Source organism: Bombina bombina, chromosome 10, assembly GCF_027579735.1.
Source record: "Bombina bombina isolate aBomBom1 chromosome 10, aBomBom1.pri, whole genome shotgun sequence".
NCBI classification, from domain to species: domain Eukaryota; kingdom Metazoa; phylum Chordata; class Amphibia; order Anura; family Bombinatoridae; genus Bombina; species Bombina bombina.
In genome coordinates this window covers 161,308,555-161,324,808 of record NC_069508.1, presented here as the reverse complement: position 1 = coordinate 161,324,808, position 16,254 = coordinate 161,308,555, and the positions used below count along the sequence as shown (strand labels likewise).

Sequence of the window (16,254 nt, the reverse complement as noted above, 5' to 3'; positions counted from 1 at the left end):
CTAATGTGTGTAGACTCAGCATTAAGAATACAGAGGGCAGAGTGAGGCACTCATCTAATGTGTGTAGACTCAGCATTAAGAATACAGAGGGCAGAGTGAGACACTCATCTAATGTGTGTAGACTCAGCATTAAGTCTGAGAGCTGGTATAGAGGACAGAGTGAGACACTCATCTAACGTGTGTAGACTCAGCATTAAGAATACAGAGGGCAGAGTGAGACACTCATCTAATGTGTGTAGACTCAGCATTAAGAATACAGAGGGCAGAGTGAGACACTCATCTAACGTGTGTAGACTCAGCATTAAGAATACAGAGGGCAGAGTGAGACACTCATCTAATGTGTGTAGACTCAGCATTAAGTCTGAGAGCTGGTACAGAGGACAGAGTGAGACACTCATCTAACGTGTGTAGACTCAGCATTAAGAATACAGAGGGACAGAGTGAGACTCTCATCTAATGTGTGTAGACTCAGCATTAAGAATACAGAGGGACAGAGTGAGACACTCATCTAACGTGTGTAGACTCAGCATTAAGAATACAGAGGGCAGAGTGAGGCACTCATCTAATGTGTGTAGACTCAGCATTAAGAATACAGAGGGCAGAGTGAGGCACTCACCTATGGAGTTCTCTCGGGAGCACAGCTTGCACTTCTGCACCATACTGGCACTACCTCTGCCGCCCTTTAGCGGAACACTGTCCTGCAGATGACAAATTGAAATACTTAGAGAACATACAAAGAGTGTGTTAATGTGCACATAGGGAATGCATGATGCACCGAGCTATACAAACAACAATACCTTGTAAATAGTACCCAGTGTACATGGTATAGATGTTCCTTACATGTTATGTTTTTCTTCTTGCTAAACACTGCAGTTTTAAAGGGTCATAAAACCCCAAAATATTACAGTATATATTTTTTTATGTACTTCAATCACTTGGTATCCTTTGCTGAAAAGCAGGTAGACTTAGGAGTGTGCATGTATCTGCAGCACTTTATGGTAACAGCCTTGAAATAATTCTTTTAACATTGTTTTGCATTTGCAAGAGCAATATGTGTCAGCAGTGATTTCTATCATGTAGTGCTTCAGAAATGTGCACTCTACCTACTTAGGTATGCTCTTCAACATGGTGCGACAACCCCAGACGATAGTTTCGGCCTCCTCAGTGAGATGCAGCCATATCCCTCTAAGCACATTGGGCAAGGAGTTTCCGTCTGGTTTCCCCCATCACCCTTAGGGAGACTATCCCCAGGGTCATATTTACATATGCAAAACAGAATGAGAAGCAGTCTGCCAGGAACGAACAGCAGCATCAATACTTTTTCTATGGCCCGGTTGCCACCTGGGAGTAGCTTCATTCTCCCCATATACACACACATACTGCTGACAACAGATGGCCATAATTCAGATATATGCCTCATTAGTTCATACAGTGGAAAAAAATAAATGTCAGAGATTAGTTTGCAAATTAAGCAAACCAGCAATCTGCAGGCACTTTTGTTTGCTCCTGTATCACAGAAGTATAATTACAGAGCCGCCTCACTAGCTATGATCACAAGCTGATAAGATGCCCAGTGATGTCACAGTGTTGTCCAAGTCTAGCTGAGCGTACTGATTGCTTGGCAAGGTGTCACTATCTAGCTTTCCATACTTAGTGAGGGATTACACTAGTTTATAAACATGGCACACAAGCAAATATGATAAACCCTGATCCTATTTTTCCCTCAGTACATAGAACTATTATATTCACTTATTCTGTGTCGTTTTGTAACTGATGACTCTATATAAGCGGTTAACTGCCTCTCACTCTATAGCTTCCAGCAGTTCTCTAAAGGGTAAGGAAGTCACATCTGACAATGATAGACAGTTACCTTAAACAACAAAGTTACATATCAAATTTACAGGGCTTCTAGATTTTTTTAAATACATTTTTTAGTCTAGAATTCCCATAGCCAATGTTTTCCTGGGGGGAAACCATAAAAATACAATGCAAAAACACTTACTATGAATTTTAAATTAGATTATTTTTTTTTGGACTAGTTTCAAAACATACATCCATTTGCTGGCCCCTTGTATCATGTGACAGCCATCAGCCAATCAGTCATATACACTGAACTCTTGTACATGCTCAGTAGGGGCCGGTGCCTCAGAAAGTGTGTATATAAAAAGACTGTGGATAATTTGATAATGGAAGTAATTTGAAAAGTCTCTTAAAACTGCTGCTCTATCTGAATCATTAAAGTTTAGTTCTGACTTTAGTGTCCCTTTAAGGATATACTTGTTTGAGTCAGTCAGCGGCTGCTGAACACAGATTTTCTCACACATGGATATCCTGAAAATCTGGTCTGTTGCCAGCCCTCGAGGAGAAATGCTGGACAATCTGGATGCAGCAGTAGGGATTGGGTCCCTACAAAATACTGATTCAATACAGGCTGTTGTATCACTCTTCAGGATGTAGTGACTATAGTTGTGTAAAAACACACTCAGTACAGATATACGTGTGTGCACAATAAATCACACATACACCAAGCTAAATAAAGCCTCACAATGTACACAGTGCTGCACACAGATGCACTCACCATTTGTGTGATGTATTGCCATTTGTCTGATACTTCACCACAGTTTCCGCATTTTAGCTGTAACATGAGATTGAAAACTTGTGAAAATCAATTTTATACAATTCCAGTAACAGTGGTTTGTTCTGTAATAAAAAAAAAAGGAAATTGCAGCTACACTGGACGTGTGTCCTTACATATGGCTGCTTGTGCATGTATTTATTAAAGTGATGGTAAACTTTAACTAATCAAAAGTAATACTATATATGTAATATTTGCCATTAAAAGAAGTATGTGTACAGTACCTTTTTTTATATCTATCTGTGAAAAGGGTTAAATCTAAACCTATAGTAATGCTTCTATTACAACGTTATGCCGGACAAATGGGATGAACCCTTTTTTTATGACAATTTCTAAACGTCCAATCAGTGTGTCTGTCATATGACACTCTTGAAGTCCAGCCCTTAGGAAGCCTATGTAGACAGTGGGTGGGACTGGTCTCTATGTCACAGCCCAGCCAATAGAGGAAATGAAGGCGGTAGGAGGAACAGAAGGTACCAAATAGGATTAGAAATCTTTTATTATAAAATATATACAAACTTTAAAAAAAAAAAAAAATTATGCGGGTTTGCTAGTACACTAATATATTTTCATTGCAACATTCTTAAAGTCTGAAATTTACCATCACTTTAAGTCTAGGTGGTTTTCTATATACACAATGTGTCTTTGCATATTGTTTGTGTGTAACTCTGTCAGTGTTTGTGTATGCAGGCTGAGTGTCATTTTCTATATAGACACTGTGTCTGGGCATTTATAAACACTGTGTGTGTGTGTACCCCATGATGAGAGAATCCCTGTATACTGTTGTGTATGTCTATACAGAGGCTTTGAGTGTGCCGCGGAGTGTATCTATCGCCTTCTCACCTTTAAAAACCAGCGGAAATCCTCTCCCAGAGGCCGCAGACCGGAGATGTTCTCCAGAGTGGCCTTGAACTGTAGAGCGAATCTCTAAATACATAAACAAGGATAATATTATTATTATTAAAGGTCAGGGACTAACAAAATATTAAAATTAGAAGAATTCTAAGTTAAAATGAACTGGGGAAAAAGTTATATGTAGCTATGCTGTTGTATGTGCTATATATACACCCTTGTGTACTATGTATGCTATTTGTGTGAAGTACATATACTCATGTAAAATAAGTACACTGGACAGTGCAGGATGTATGTTGGAATGTGCAGTAGGTATGCTGGACAGTGTATGCCAGAGCGTGGGGTAGGTATGCTGAATAGTGCAGGATGCATGCCAGAGCATGGGGTAGGTATGCTGAATAGTGCAGGATGTATGCCGGAGCGTGGGGTAGGTATGCTGAATAGTGCAGGATGTATGCCGGAATGTGTGGAAGGTATGCTGGACAGTGCAGAATGTATTCCAGGAGCGTGGGGTAGGTATTCTGGACAGTGTATGCCGGAGCGTAGGGTAGGTATGCTGAATAGTGCAGGATGAATTTCAGGAGCGTAGGGTAGGTATGCTGAATAGTGCAGAATGTATGCCGGAGTGTGGGGTAGGTATGCTGGACAGCCTATGCCGGAGTGTAGGGTAGGTATGCTGAATAGTGCAGGATGTATGCCGGAGCGTGGGGTAGGTATGCTGGACAGCCTATGCCGGAGCGTGGGGTAGATATGTTTAATAGTGGAGGATGTATGCTGGACACCGTATGCAGGAGCATGGGATAGGTATGCTGGAAAGTGTGTGCCGGAGCATGGGGTAGGTATGCTGGACACCGTATGCCAGAGCGTGGGCTAGGTATGCTGGACATCGTATGCCGGAGCATGGGGTAGGTATGCTGGACATCGTATGCTGGAGCGTGGGGTAGGTATGCTGGACATCGTATGCTGGAGCGTGGGGTAGGTATGCTGGACATCGTATGCTGGAGCGTGGGGTAGGTATGCTGGACATCGTATGCTGGAGCGTGGGGTAGGTATGCTGGACACCGTATGTCAGAGCGTGGGGTAGGTATGCTGGGCAGTGTATGCCGAATAGTGCAGGATGTGTGCCAGAGCGTGAGGTAGGTATGCTGGACACCGTATGCCGGAGCGTGGGGTAGGTATGCTGGACACCGTATGCCGGAGCGTGGGGTAGGTATGCTGGACATCGTATGCCGGAGCGTGGGGTAGGTATGCTGGACATCGTATGCCGGAGCGTGGGGTAGGTATGCTGGACATCATATGCCGGAGCGTGGGGTAGGTATGCTGGACATCGTATGCCGGAGCGTGGGGTAGGTATGCTGGACATCGTATGCCGGAGCGTGGGGTAGGTATGCTGGACATCGTATGCCGGAGCGTGGGGTAGGTATGCTGGACATCATATGCCGGAGCGTGGGGTAGGTATGCTGGACACCGTATGCCGGAGAGTGGCGTAGGTGTGCTGGACACCGTATGCCGGAGCGTGGGGTAGGTATGCTGGACACCGTATGCCGGAGCGTGGCGTAGGTGTGCTGGACACCGTATGCCGGAGCGTGGGGTAGGTATGCTGGACACCGTATGCCGGAGCGTGGGGTAGGTATGCTGGACATCGTATGCCGGAGCGTGGGGTAGGTATGCTGGACATCGTATGCCGGAGCGTGGGGTAGGTATGCTGGACATCGTATGCCGGAGCGTGGGGTAGGTATGCTGGACATCGTATGCCGGAGCGTGGGGTAGGTATGCTGGACATCGTATGCCGGAGTGTGGGGTAGGTATGCTGGACATCGTATGCCGCCTGGAGCGTGGGGTAGATATGTTGGACAGTGTGCCAGAAAAAATATTTTGTGAGACACTACGGGACCTTATTCCATAACCCACCATCAGTTTGTAATGACCATAGAAAACCTACCCAAATTACAATTTTCTTGGGTATTATCTCTGACAACCGATAAACTCATCCTCTCTTTTTGTGTCAGATACTGCAAGTAGGTTGCTTTCACCCATATTAAAAATTAAACCTGGATTTAGAATAAAGGGGTCAGGTTTAAGCAGTCCGGGGGCAGGATCTGTGTGTTCAGGTTTAAGCAGTCCGGGGGCAGGATCTGTGTGTTCAGGTTTAAGCAGTCCGGGGGCAGGATCTGTGTGTTCAGGTTTAAGCAGTCCGGGGGCAGGATCTGTGTGTTCAGGTTTAAGCAGTCCGGGGGCAGGATCTGTGTGTTCAGGTTTAAGCAGTCCGGGGGCAGGATCTGTGTGTTCAGGTTTAAGCAGTCCGGGGGCAGGATCTGTGTGTTCAGGTTTAAGCAGTCCGGGGGCAGGATCTGTGTGTTCAGGTTTAAGCAGTCCGGGGGCAGGATCTGTGTGTTCAGGTTTAAGCAGTCCGGGGGCAGGATCTGTGTGTTCAGGTTTAAGCAGTCCGGGGGCAGGATCTGTGTGTTCAGGTTTAAGCAGTCCGGGGGCAGGATCTGTGTGTTCAGGTTTAAGCAGTCCGGGGGCAGGATCTGTGTGTTCAGGTTTAAGCAGTCCGGGGGCAGGATCTGTGTGTTCAGGTTTAAGCAGTCCGGGGGCAGGATCTGTGTGTTCAGGTTTAAGCAGTCCGGGGGCAGGATCTGTGTGTTCAGGTTTAAGCAGTCCGGGGGCAGGATCTGTGTGTTCAGGTTTAAGCAGTCCGGGGGCAGGATCTGTGTGTTCAGGTTTAAGCAGTCCGGGGGCAGGATCTGTGTGTTCAGGTTTAAGCAGTCCGGGGGCAGAATCTGTGTGTTCAGGTTTAAGCAGTCCGGGGGCAGGATCTGTGTGTTCAGAGTCTCACCCATCCATCAGCAGAGTTCCAGTGTAGGATTTGGAAAGTTCCACTTTTTTATTTTTAATTAAATAAGAACTTAAAGGACATAAACCCCAATTTTTTCCTTTCATGATTCAGATAGAACATAATATTTTGAACAACTTTCCAATTTAATTCTATTATCAAATTTCTTTAATTTCCTTTGTTTAAAAGCAGGAAGCTAAGCTCAGGAGCGTGCACGTGTCTGCGGCACTATATGGCAGCTGTTTTGCAACAATGTTGTACATTAGCAAGAGCACTAGATGACAGCACTATTTCCTGCCATTTAGAGCTCCAGGCATGTGCACGCTACCTATCTGGATATCTCTAACAAAGAATAGCATGAGAACAACGCACATTTGATAATTTAAGTAAATTGGAAACTTTTTTTAAATTGTATTCTCTGAATCATGAAACAAAGATTTTGGGTTTCATATCCCTTTAAGGGCAAAGCAACACAGCGAGACTCAGCTCACAATAAAGGACTGCAGCGAGATTTGAAAGTATGCAGACCTGCTTTAAGATTCACATATATACATACAGCTGAGTAGTTGGACTAGATGAGACAACTTAACCCCTTCACCCAATAATACGTATATATACGTCTTGCAGTACTTTGCCTATCGTACTGCAAGACGTATATATACATTTTTGATTTAGGAATCTCCAGCAGTCTCGGCTGTTAAATTACAGCCGAGAGCTGGAGCTCCTGAAGCTCCAGGCATCTGCCGCATATGGAGCCAGAGCGAGATCGGTGTGTGTGTCACCGTCTGTAACGATCTTCTGCTGGTGCCAGCGGGAGGTGTGGGTAGGAGGGGGGTGGCGAGCGGGCGGCTCAGCAGCGGAGGGGGAGGGAGTGGGAGGGCCCTACGATACGGAAAATAAGGAACAAATAATAAAAATATATATATATATATAAAAAATATATATTTAAAAGAGTGATTTATAGGTACTGACAGACAGGTGCCAGTACCTAAGATGGCGCCTAACAGAGGGGGAGGTTTCTACAACATTTAAAAAAACATTTTATTTAAAAAAAAAATTCACACTGGCAGATTGTCTGCCAGTACCTAAGATGGGGGAGACCAGTGGGGAGTGGAGGAGGGAAGAGAGATGTTTGGGAGGGATCAAGTAGGGATCAGGGGGTGGAAAGTGTCAGGTGGGAGGCTAATAGTTACACTAAAGCTAAAATTAACCTTTTAAGATACCTAATTAACCCCTTCACTGCCGGGAATAATAGAAGTCTGGTGCGCAGCTGCAATTGGCGGCCTTTTAATTACCAATAAGCAATGGCAAAGCCATGTATGTCTGCTATTTCTGAACAAAGGGGATCCCAGAGAAACTTTTACAAACATGTTTACCATGATTGCACAAGCAGTATGTAAATAATTTATGTGAGAAACCCAAAGTTTGTAAAAAAAGTAACAATTTATTTTATTTGATTGCCTTTGGCCGTGAAATGGTGGCATGAAATACACCAAAATAGGCCCAGATCAATACCTTGGGTTGTCTACTTATATATATATATATATATATATATATATATATATATATATATATATATATATATATATATATATATATATATATATATATATATATATATATATATATATATATATATATATATATAGATTTGACAGGTAAATAAAAAAAAAAACAAGGCTCTATTTCTGTTTAAATGGAGTGATGTTAAAAATGCAAAAAATTATTTGGTATTTTTGGGCAAGTTTTTCTCTGAAAGTCCCGGTAGTGAAAGGGTTAAACTCTCACTTGTCCACAGACTGGTAAATAGCTCACATTTCCAAAATGTTTACAAGCAGGGAATCTTCCTGTACAAACCATTCAAGCTATGTGCAAAGTCCTTAAAACACAATGCACACACTGATGTGTCTAAAGAAACAAGTCTATGAAGACCACATACACTGCCTGGTCATTATTGATTTGATTTCTAAACGCAGTGATTCTTTGAAATGAAGACTGTTTTGGGAGATTTAAATGGTCAGTAAACAGTAGATTTGCATAATCAACAAATGCATGATAACAAGACAATGCAATAGCACTTAGTCTGAACTTCAAATGATTAGTAGATTTTTTTAGACACATTTTAAAAGTTATGTCTATTTGGACTCCCCTGTACCATGTGACAGCCATCAGCCAATCACAAATGCATACGTGTACCATGTGACAGCCATCAGCCAATCACAAATGCATATATACGTTTATACTGTGAATTCTTGCATATGCAATACTTAGAGAAATATATATAGGAAACAAGAAAACTTGTGATTAACATATATCCCCATTATAGTGTGTACTAGAACAAACCTTTGAATACAATTAATCAAGAGCATATTATGTTTTAAGGATAGGACAGATCAGTCTCATGCTAGGGATTTGGAGCTTAAGTACCATTAACCCCTTTTCTACCGGAAATTTCAGGGAAGAACTTTCCCAAAATACCAGATCATTTTTTCCCTTTAAAATTCACTCCCTTTAAACAGAAAGTTTTTTTATTTACCTGTCAAAACTATGTTGTTGTTTTTTAAGTAGACAACCCAAGGTAGTGATCTGGGCCCATTTTGGTATATTTCATGCCACCATTTCACAGCCAAATGGGATATTTTAAAAAACAAACAAAAAACTTTATCACAAACTTTGGGTTCATCACTGAAATTATTTACATACCACTTGTGCAATCATGGCATAAATAGTTGTAAAAGCTTCTCTGGGATCCCCTCTGTTCAGAAATAGCAGACATACATGGCTGCCATTGCTTTTTGGTAATTAGAAGGCCGCTGATTGCAGCTGCGCACCACACTTCTATTATTCCCGGCAGTGATGGGGTTAATCAATTAGCTTGTAAGGTTCGTTTTAGTGTAGAGACTACCCTCCCACCTGGTCAATCCCCAAAAAATATTTTCCTTAACAGTCTGCCAATATGCAATTAAGTTTTTTGTTATGCAGTGTGTATACTCAACCCTCCCACCTCACTGATCCCCCCAAACAGCTCTCTAACCCTCCCCCTAATGGTGGCCATCTTTGGTACTAGCAACTGTCTGCCAGTACCTAATATATACATATATTTTTATTTATTTGATTTTTTTATATCTCTGTAGTGTAGCAGTCCCCACACCTCCCACCTCTGGTGATCATTAGTTAGCCCCCCCATTCCACCTTTTTCTGTAGTTTGGTCCCCATCCCTCTCCCTTCGTTTTTTTTCCTGCAGTGTAGGGCTCATCCTACTCCCTCCATCCAACGCAAGGCTTCCTACCGCTTTCCCTCCCACACCTCCCGTGGCACCAGCAGATGATCATTACAGACAGTAATACACATGGTATCACCTTCTGTAACGATCTGGCATCTGCTTTCATATGGAACCGGAGCAGCGATCGTGCTGTACCGATCGTGCTGTACCGATCGTGCTCTACCGATCGTGCTCTACCGATCGTGCTCTACCGATCGTGCTCTACCGATCGTGCTGTACCGATCGTGCTGTACTGATCGTGCTGTACCGATCGTGCTGTACCGATCGTGCTGTACCGATCGTGCTCTACCGATCGTGCTGTACTGATCGTGCTGTACCGATCGTGCTGTACGGATCGTGCTCTACCGATCGTGCTGTACTGATCGTGCTCTACCGATCGTGCTGTACTGATCGTGCTCTACCGATCGTGCTGTACTGATCGTGCTCTACCGATCGTGCTGTACTGATCATGCTCTACCGATCGTGCTGTACTGATCATGCTCTACCGATCGTGCTGTACTGATCATGCTCTACCGATCGTGCTGTACTGATCATGCTCTACCGATCGTGCTGTACTGATCATGCTCTACCGATCGTGCTGTACTGATCATGCTCTACCGATCGTGCTGTACTGATCATGCTCTACCGATCGTGCTGTACTGATCATGCTCTACCGATCGTGCTGTACTGATCATGCTCTACCGATCGTGCTGTACTGATCATGCTCTACCGATCGTGCTGTACTGATCATGCTCTACAGATCGTGCTGTACTGATCATGCTCTACCGATCGTGCTGTACTGATCATGCTCTGGTTCCATATGCAAATAGATACCTGCAGCTTCTAAAATTTGTTTTGTTCTTTTGTTGAAAACCATATCTAGGTAGGCTCAGTAGCTGGGAGCCAGCTGCTGATTGGTTACTGCACATTTGTGCATACTTTCATTGGCTTAGTGATGTGTTCAGCAAGCTCCCAGTAGTGCATTGCTGCTCCTTCAGCAATGCACTACTGGGAGCTAATAACATTGAGCTCTCACATGTTAAGTTACCTAGGAATCAGCACTGATTGTCTTAAATGCAAGTATGTCAAAAGAACTAAAATAAGGGGGCAGGTTGCAGCGGTTTAGATACAAGGTAATTACAGAGGTAAAACATGTATTATTAGAACTGTGTTGGTTATGCAAAACTGGGGAATGGGTAATAAAGGGATCATCTATATTTTTAAACAACAACAATTCTGGTGTTGACTGTCCCTTTAAGTACTGAAACTGTTATACAGAATTATTTGTAGCCAAAACAGGGTAGGTTATTTTAGGAAGGACTTAATTTTAAAAGGACACAATCTATTATTTTGTTTTACACATTATAATTACTGACTTATCTTTTGTTTCTATACTGATCTATGAGGTGTCCACGTGGCTTTAAAGTGCCATAAAATATTTTGAGTTATGTGCATATTATAAAAAGGGCAACTGAGGTAGAAAAGTGTGTGGGGAAAAAAAAAGTGTAAAAACCCCCCATAAGTATTTCAATAAGGTTTCCATGGGGAAAATGTCACATGCTTTGTGAAAGCTTCAGCATTATACTGTGCATTCCTTTTGTCAGATGTCATGTGACTCTGCCCCCTACCATGCACGAGTGCATTCTGCTGAAGCTATGGCCTGGATAGCACCTTCCATATATGGAAATGCCCAGGGGGAGCTTGCTGCAAACAAAACTATGCCTGAATTAAAAGGGTTAATGGGTGTTAAAACAGAAACCGTTTTGCAGGTAAGCTTTGGCTGCATTATATATTTAGATATATATTATGTCCCTTTAAACCCCTCTGTTTACACCCCTGAAGTAACAAGATCAACTGCCTGCCAACCCACCTGAGATATTTGTTAGCTTGTTATTAGTCAGTACAGACAGAAGCCAGGGGGCAGAAATGATATCTGCAATTAGACAATGAGGTGGGTGATAAGCAATCTAATTGGCTGCACCACCCAATGTCAGCTTGGACAGTTCAATATTTTAGCAGACTGTCCAGTAAAATCTACAAAATAGTATTGGATACTTATATGCCAGTTTTATAAAGTCTCCTAAGTGGCAGCTAAATGTAAAAGGCTTCTTATACCCTTATGTATTATAAATATCGCCCAGAAAGGAGTGACACTGAACATGCTCTATTCTGTGTGTTATTCACAGTAATTAGGAGTGTTAAATCACTGCTCATTGTGTGGTTCTAGAAGTCTAAGAGGTAAAATCACAACTGTTTAAGTATATTACTGGCAGCCAAAAGAGGTAAACTGACTGATTTGCATGTTAGTAGCAGCCAAGGGGATAAAATGACTGCCCAGGTGTAAAACATATAAATGCTGGGGTCATGGGGTTGGGCCTAAGGTAAAGCTTTTAAGATCATTGTCTGACCCCATCTACTAACTGTGCTATATCACATACATGTTGTCCAGCATGTGTAGGACAAGTGGCAGCCCTAATAGCATCAAGCTAAAATGACTTTGGTGGAGCATTGGGCAGGGATGATGCTACATCAAGGTATAAACAAAGGGTTAACAGCTGCTGGGGATCTGAAATAACAATACAGAGGTCAATGAACACATACAATAAAACTATAACATTTAGTGTAACAGTAACAATGTATGCAATATATATACTGTAGATATATATATATACACACACTATATATATAGCATACATTGTTACTGTTACAGTGTAACAGTAACAATGTATGCTATATATATATATATATATATATATATATATATATATATATATATATATATATATATATATAGTGTGTGTGTGTGTGTGTGTATATATATATATATATATATATATATACATACAGTATATATATTGCATACATTGTTACTGTTACACTAAATGTTTTATTGAATGTGTTCACTGACTTCTGTGTAGTATATATATATATATATATATATATATATATATATATATATATATATATATATGACCACTTATACGTTATTTTGTCTTTCACACCCTTTATCACATGACTAATATCAGATTACAATACAGAGGCCAGTGAATATAACAGCATGCAATAAGACTATTACATTTAGTGTCACAGTAATAATGTATATATATATATATATATATATATATATATATATATATATATATTGACCGTATACGTTATTTTGTCTGACTTTCCCTTTATCACAAGACTAATATCAGGGGATAATTATGGGAATAGACAGGAAGAGAGCCAAATCATCCCGTAATGCTCTCCTGGGCACTCCGCGTATGCAGAGCACATTACTACAGGAAACCGGCGAGTAGCACATTAGATCGGTCACACAACGGCCTAGAACCCACTATCGCATCACTGAGCGCCGCTCTTTACGACTTAAGCTTATCTGACATCAGGTTATAAACCTCACTCACCACCATTACGTCACAGAGTGGTTACTTTACGGCGTCATGTGCATGCGTACTTGTCATCGCTTGAAAAAACACGTGATACTGGAGGGGGCGTGAGATGAGAAACAAAGTCAGACATTTGTGCATGAAGGGTAGGGGGCGTGTGCGCTGCTAGCACCGAGTGGGCGCCGCCGTGGACTGGACTGAGTAGGCGGGGCTTTAATACTTTACTGGTGCTGCAGCTGGAAGTAGCATTTGGAGAGTTAAAAATAAAAGCGTAATTACAGAATATGCTACGTCAAGGAATTTGGTTTCTTATAGCTGTTTCTTATTCGTGAAATTCTGTTTCTTATTCATGGAAGTTGGTTTCTTATTCATTTTTTTGTCAGACTGCTTTAAATTGACTTTAAAATAAATATATAATATAGTTACACAGAGGTGGACTCCCTTTATAAAACAATTGGATATACAAACTGGAAAAAAGGGCATACGTTGGCACCAATACAAATATTACTATTTTGAATAAGTAACAGATATTTTCAAAGGGTTAATAACCATTGGGCCACTGATTTCACTATAAATATATACAGGGTAGGCCCCCCTCCATGACATGCAATTGTTTTTAGCCTGGCCCAATGGTGTTTTGGGCACAGAAATTGATGCCAACCCCGGCATAGGTGCTCTGATTCTCATTTTTTAATAAGTAACAGATATTTTCAAAGGGTTAATAACCATTGGGCCACTGATTTCACTATAAATATATACAGGGTAGATCCCCCTCCATGCCATGCAATTGTTTTTAGCCTGGACCAATGGTGTTTTGTGCACAGAAATTGATGCCAACACTGGCATAGGTGCTCTAATTCTCATTTTTTAATAAGTAACTGATATTTTCAAAGGGTTAATGACCATTGGGCCACTTATTTCACTATTAACATATACAGGGTAGATCACCCTCCATGACATGCAATTGTTTTTAGCCTGGCCCAATGGTGTTTTGGGCACAGAAATTGATGCCAACCCCGCCATAGGTGCTCTAATTCTCATTTTTGAATAAGTCACAGATATTTTCAAAGGGGTAATAACCATTGGGCCACTGATTTCACTATGAATATATACAGGGTAGATTCCCCTCCATGCCATGCAATTATTTTTAGCCTGGTCCAATTGTGTTTTTGGGCGCAGAAATTGATGCCAACTCTGGCATAGGTGCTGTACTTCTCATTTTTGAATAAGTAACATATATTTTTAAAGGGTTAATAACTATTAGGCGACTGATTTCACTATGATTATATACAGGGTAGATCCCCCTCCATGCCATGCAATTGTTTTTAGCCTGGCCCAATGATGTTTTGGGCACAGAAAATGATGCCAACACTGGCATTGCTGCTTTAATTACCATTTGTGAATAAGCAACAGATATTTTCAAAGGGTTAATAACCATTGGGCCACTGATTTCACTATGAATATATACAGGGAAGACCCCCCTCCATGACATGCAATTGTTTTTAGCCTGGCCCAATGGTGTTTTGGGCACATACATTGATGCCAACACTGGCATAGGTGACATAATTCTCATTTTTTAATAAGTAACTGATATTTTCAAAGGGTTAATAACCTTTGGGCCACTAATTTCACTATGAATATATACAGGCTAGATCCCCCTCCATGACATGCAATTGTTTTTAGCCTGGCCCAATGGTGTTTTGCGCACATAAATTGATGACAACACTGGCACTGGTGCTGTAATTACCATTTTTGAATAAGTAACATATACTTTAAAAGGGTTAATAACTATTGGGCCACTGATTTCACTATAAATATGTACAGGGTAGATCTCCCTCCATGCCATGCAATTGTTTTTAGCCTGGCCCAATGGTGTTTTGGGCACAGAAATTGATGCCAACACTGGCATTTGTGCTGTACTTCTCATTTTTGAATAAGTAACAGATATTTTCAAAGGATTAATAACCATTGGGCCACTGATTTCACAATGAATATATACAGGGTAAACCCCCCTCCATGACATGCAATTGTTTTTAGCCTGGTCCAATGGTGTTTTGGGCACATAAATTGATGCCAACACTGGCATAGGTGCTGTACTCCTCATTTTTGAATAAGTAACTGATATTTTCAAAGGGTTAATAACCATTGGGCCACTGATTTCACTATATATATATATATACACACACAGGGTAGATCCCCCTCCATGACATGCAATTGTTTTTAGCCTGGCCCAATGGTGTTTTGGGCACAGAAATTGATGCCAACCCTGGAATAGGTGCTGTACTAATAATTTTTGAATAAGTAACTGATATTTTCAAAGGGTTAATAACCATTCGGCCACTGATTTCACTATAAATATATACAGGGTAGATCCCCCTCCGTGAAATGCAGTTGTTTTTAGCCTGGCCCAATGGTGTTTTACTCTAGAGCGCTGAACTGTATAGTAGACTTCATAGAGTTTAATTGCAAACTCAATGGTAGTCATTCAGGGAAGTGTTTATTATTTCTCATGGTGATTATCCATATCATAGGAGGACAACTGATGCCTTGTTTGTTTTAGCTGTTGATTCAGTTGATCAACATTTTTTATTTTAATAACCTTCATCCTAGAGGGACATAAAAGCCCTCATCTGAAATGATAGACCCTCTTTTTTCCAGTAAGGGGTCCTTTTAAGAGATGTGGCTGCTCAGATATGGGGCCGATTAACCAAACGGTCAATCGGCCCCAATGTAGCTGTTTCCGCACAAACCTTCAGGCTTGCCGGAAACAGCAGTTAAGAAGCAGCGGTCTTAAGTCCACCGCTCCTTAACTGGTACGGCGTACAGCAATTAACCCGATCTCATACAATCGGGTTGATTGACAAGCCCTGCTAGCGGCCGATTGGCTGCAAATCTGCCGGGAACGGCATTGCACAAGCAGTTCACTAGAACTGTTTGTGCGGTAATGAATGCCGACAGCGCATGCTGTCCGCAATCAGCAATGTCTGGCGGACATGATCGCTACAGCGAATCATGTGTGCCAGACTTTGTTAAATCAGCCCCATGGACTCTGTATGAGCTTTTTCACACAATAGTAGCAATTTTGAAGAAACTCTGCACCGAGGCCCTTCACATTGTGTGTGTGACATCTCTCTTGGCATCAATTTCTGTGCCCAAAACACCACTGGGCCAGACTAAAAACAATTGCATGTCATGGAGGGGGATCTACCCTGTATATATTCATAGTGAAATCAGTGACCCAATGGTTATTAACCCTTTGAAAATATATGTTACTTATTCA

General features: G+C 41.6%; 1 protein-coding gene across 2 annotated transcripts in view; it reads right to left on the bottom strand.

The window, feature by feature from the left end:
- Positions 1-13,108, bottom strand: part of CZIB (CXXC motif containing zinc binding protein) — a 32,966-nt gene extending 19,858 nt beyond the window's left edge. Inside the window, exons 1-4 of one of the 2 annotated variants that reach the window (XM_053693455.1) lie at positions 12,993-13,108; positions 3,479-3,562; positions 2,579-2,635; positions 617-698 (exon numbers count right to left, since the gene is read on the bottom strand). In XM_053693455.1, coding sequence (XP_053549430.1) covers positions 617-698; positions 2,579-2,635; positions 3,479-3,562; positions 12,993-12,998 — 229 coding nt within the window. In that variant the 5' untranslated portion in view covers positions 12,999-13,108. Of the gene's footprint in view, positions 1-616; positions 699-2,578; positions 2,636-3,478; positions 3,563-12,923; positions 12,935-12,992 lie in introns of those variants that run through there. The other variant, XM_053693456.1, reaches the window with a different exon arrangement.
- Between the last annotated feature and the right edge of the window lie 3,146 nt (positions 13,109-16,254).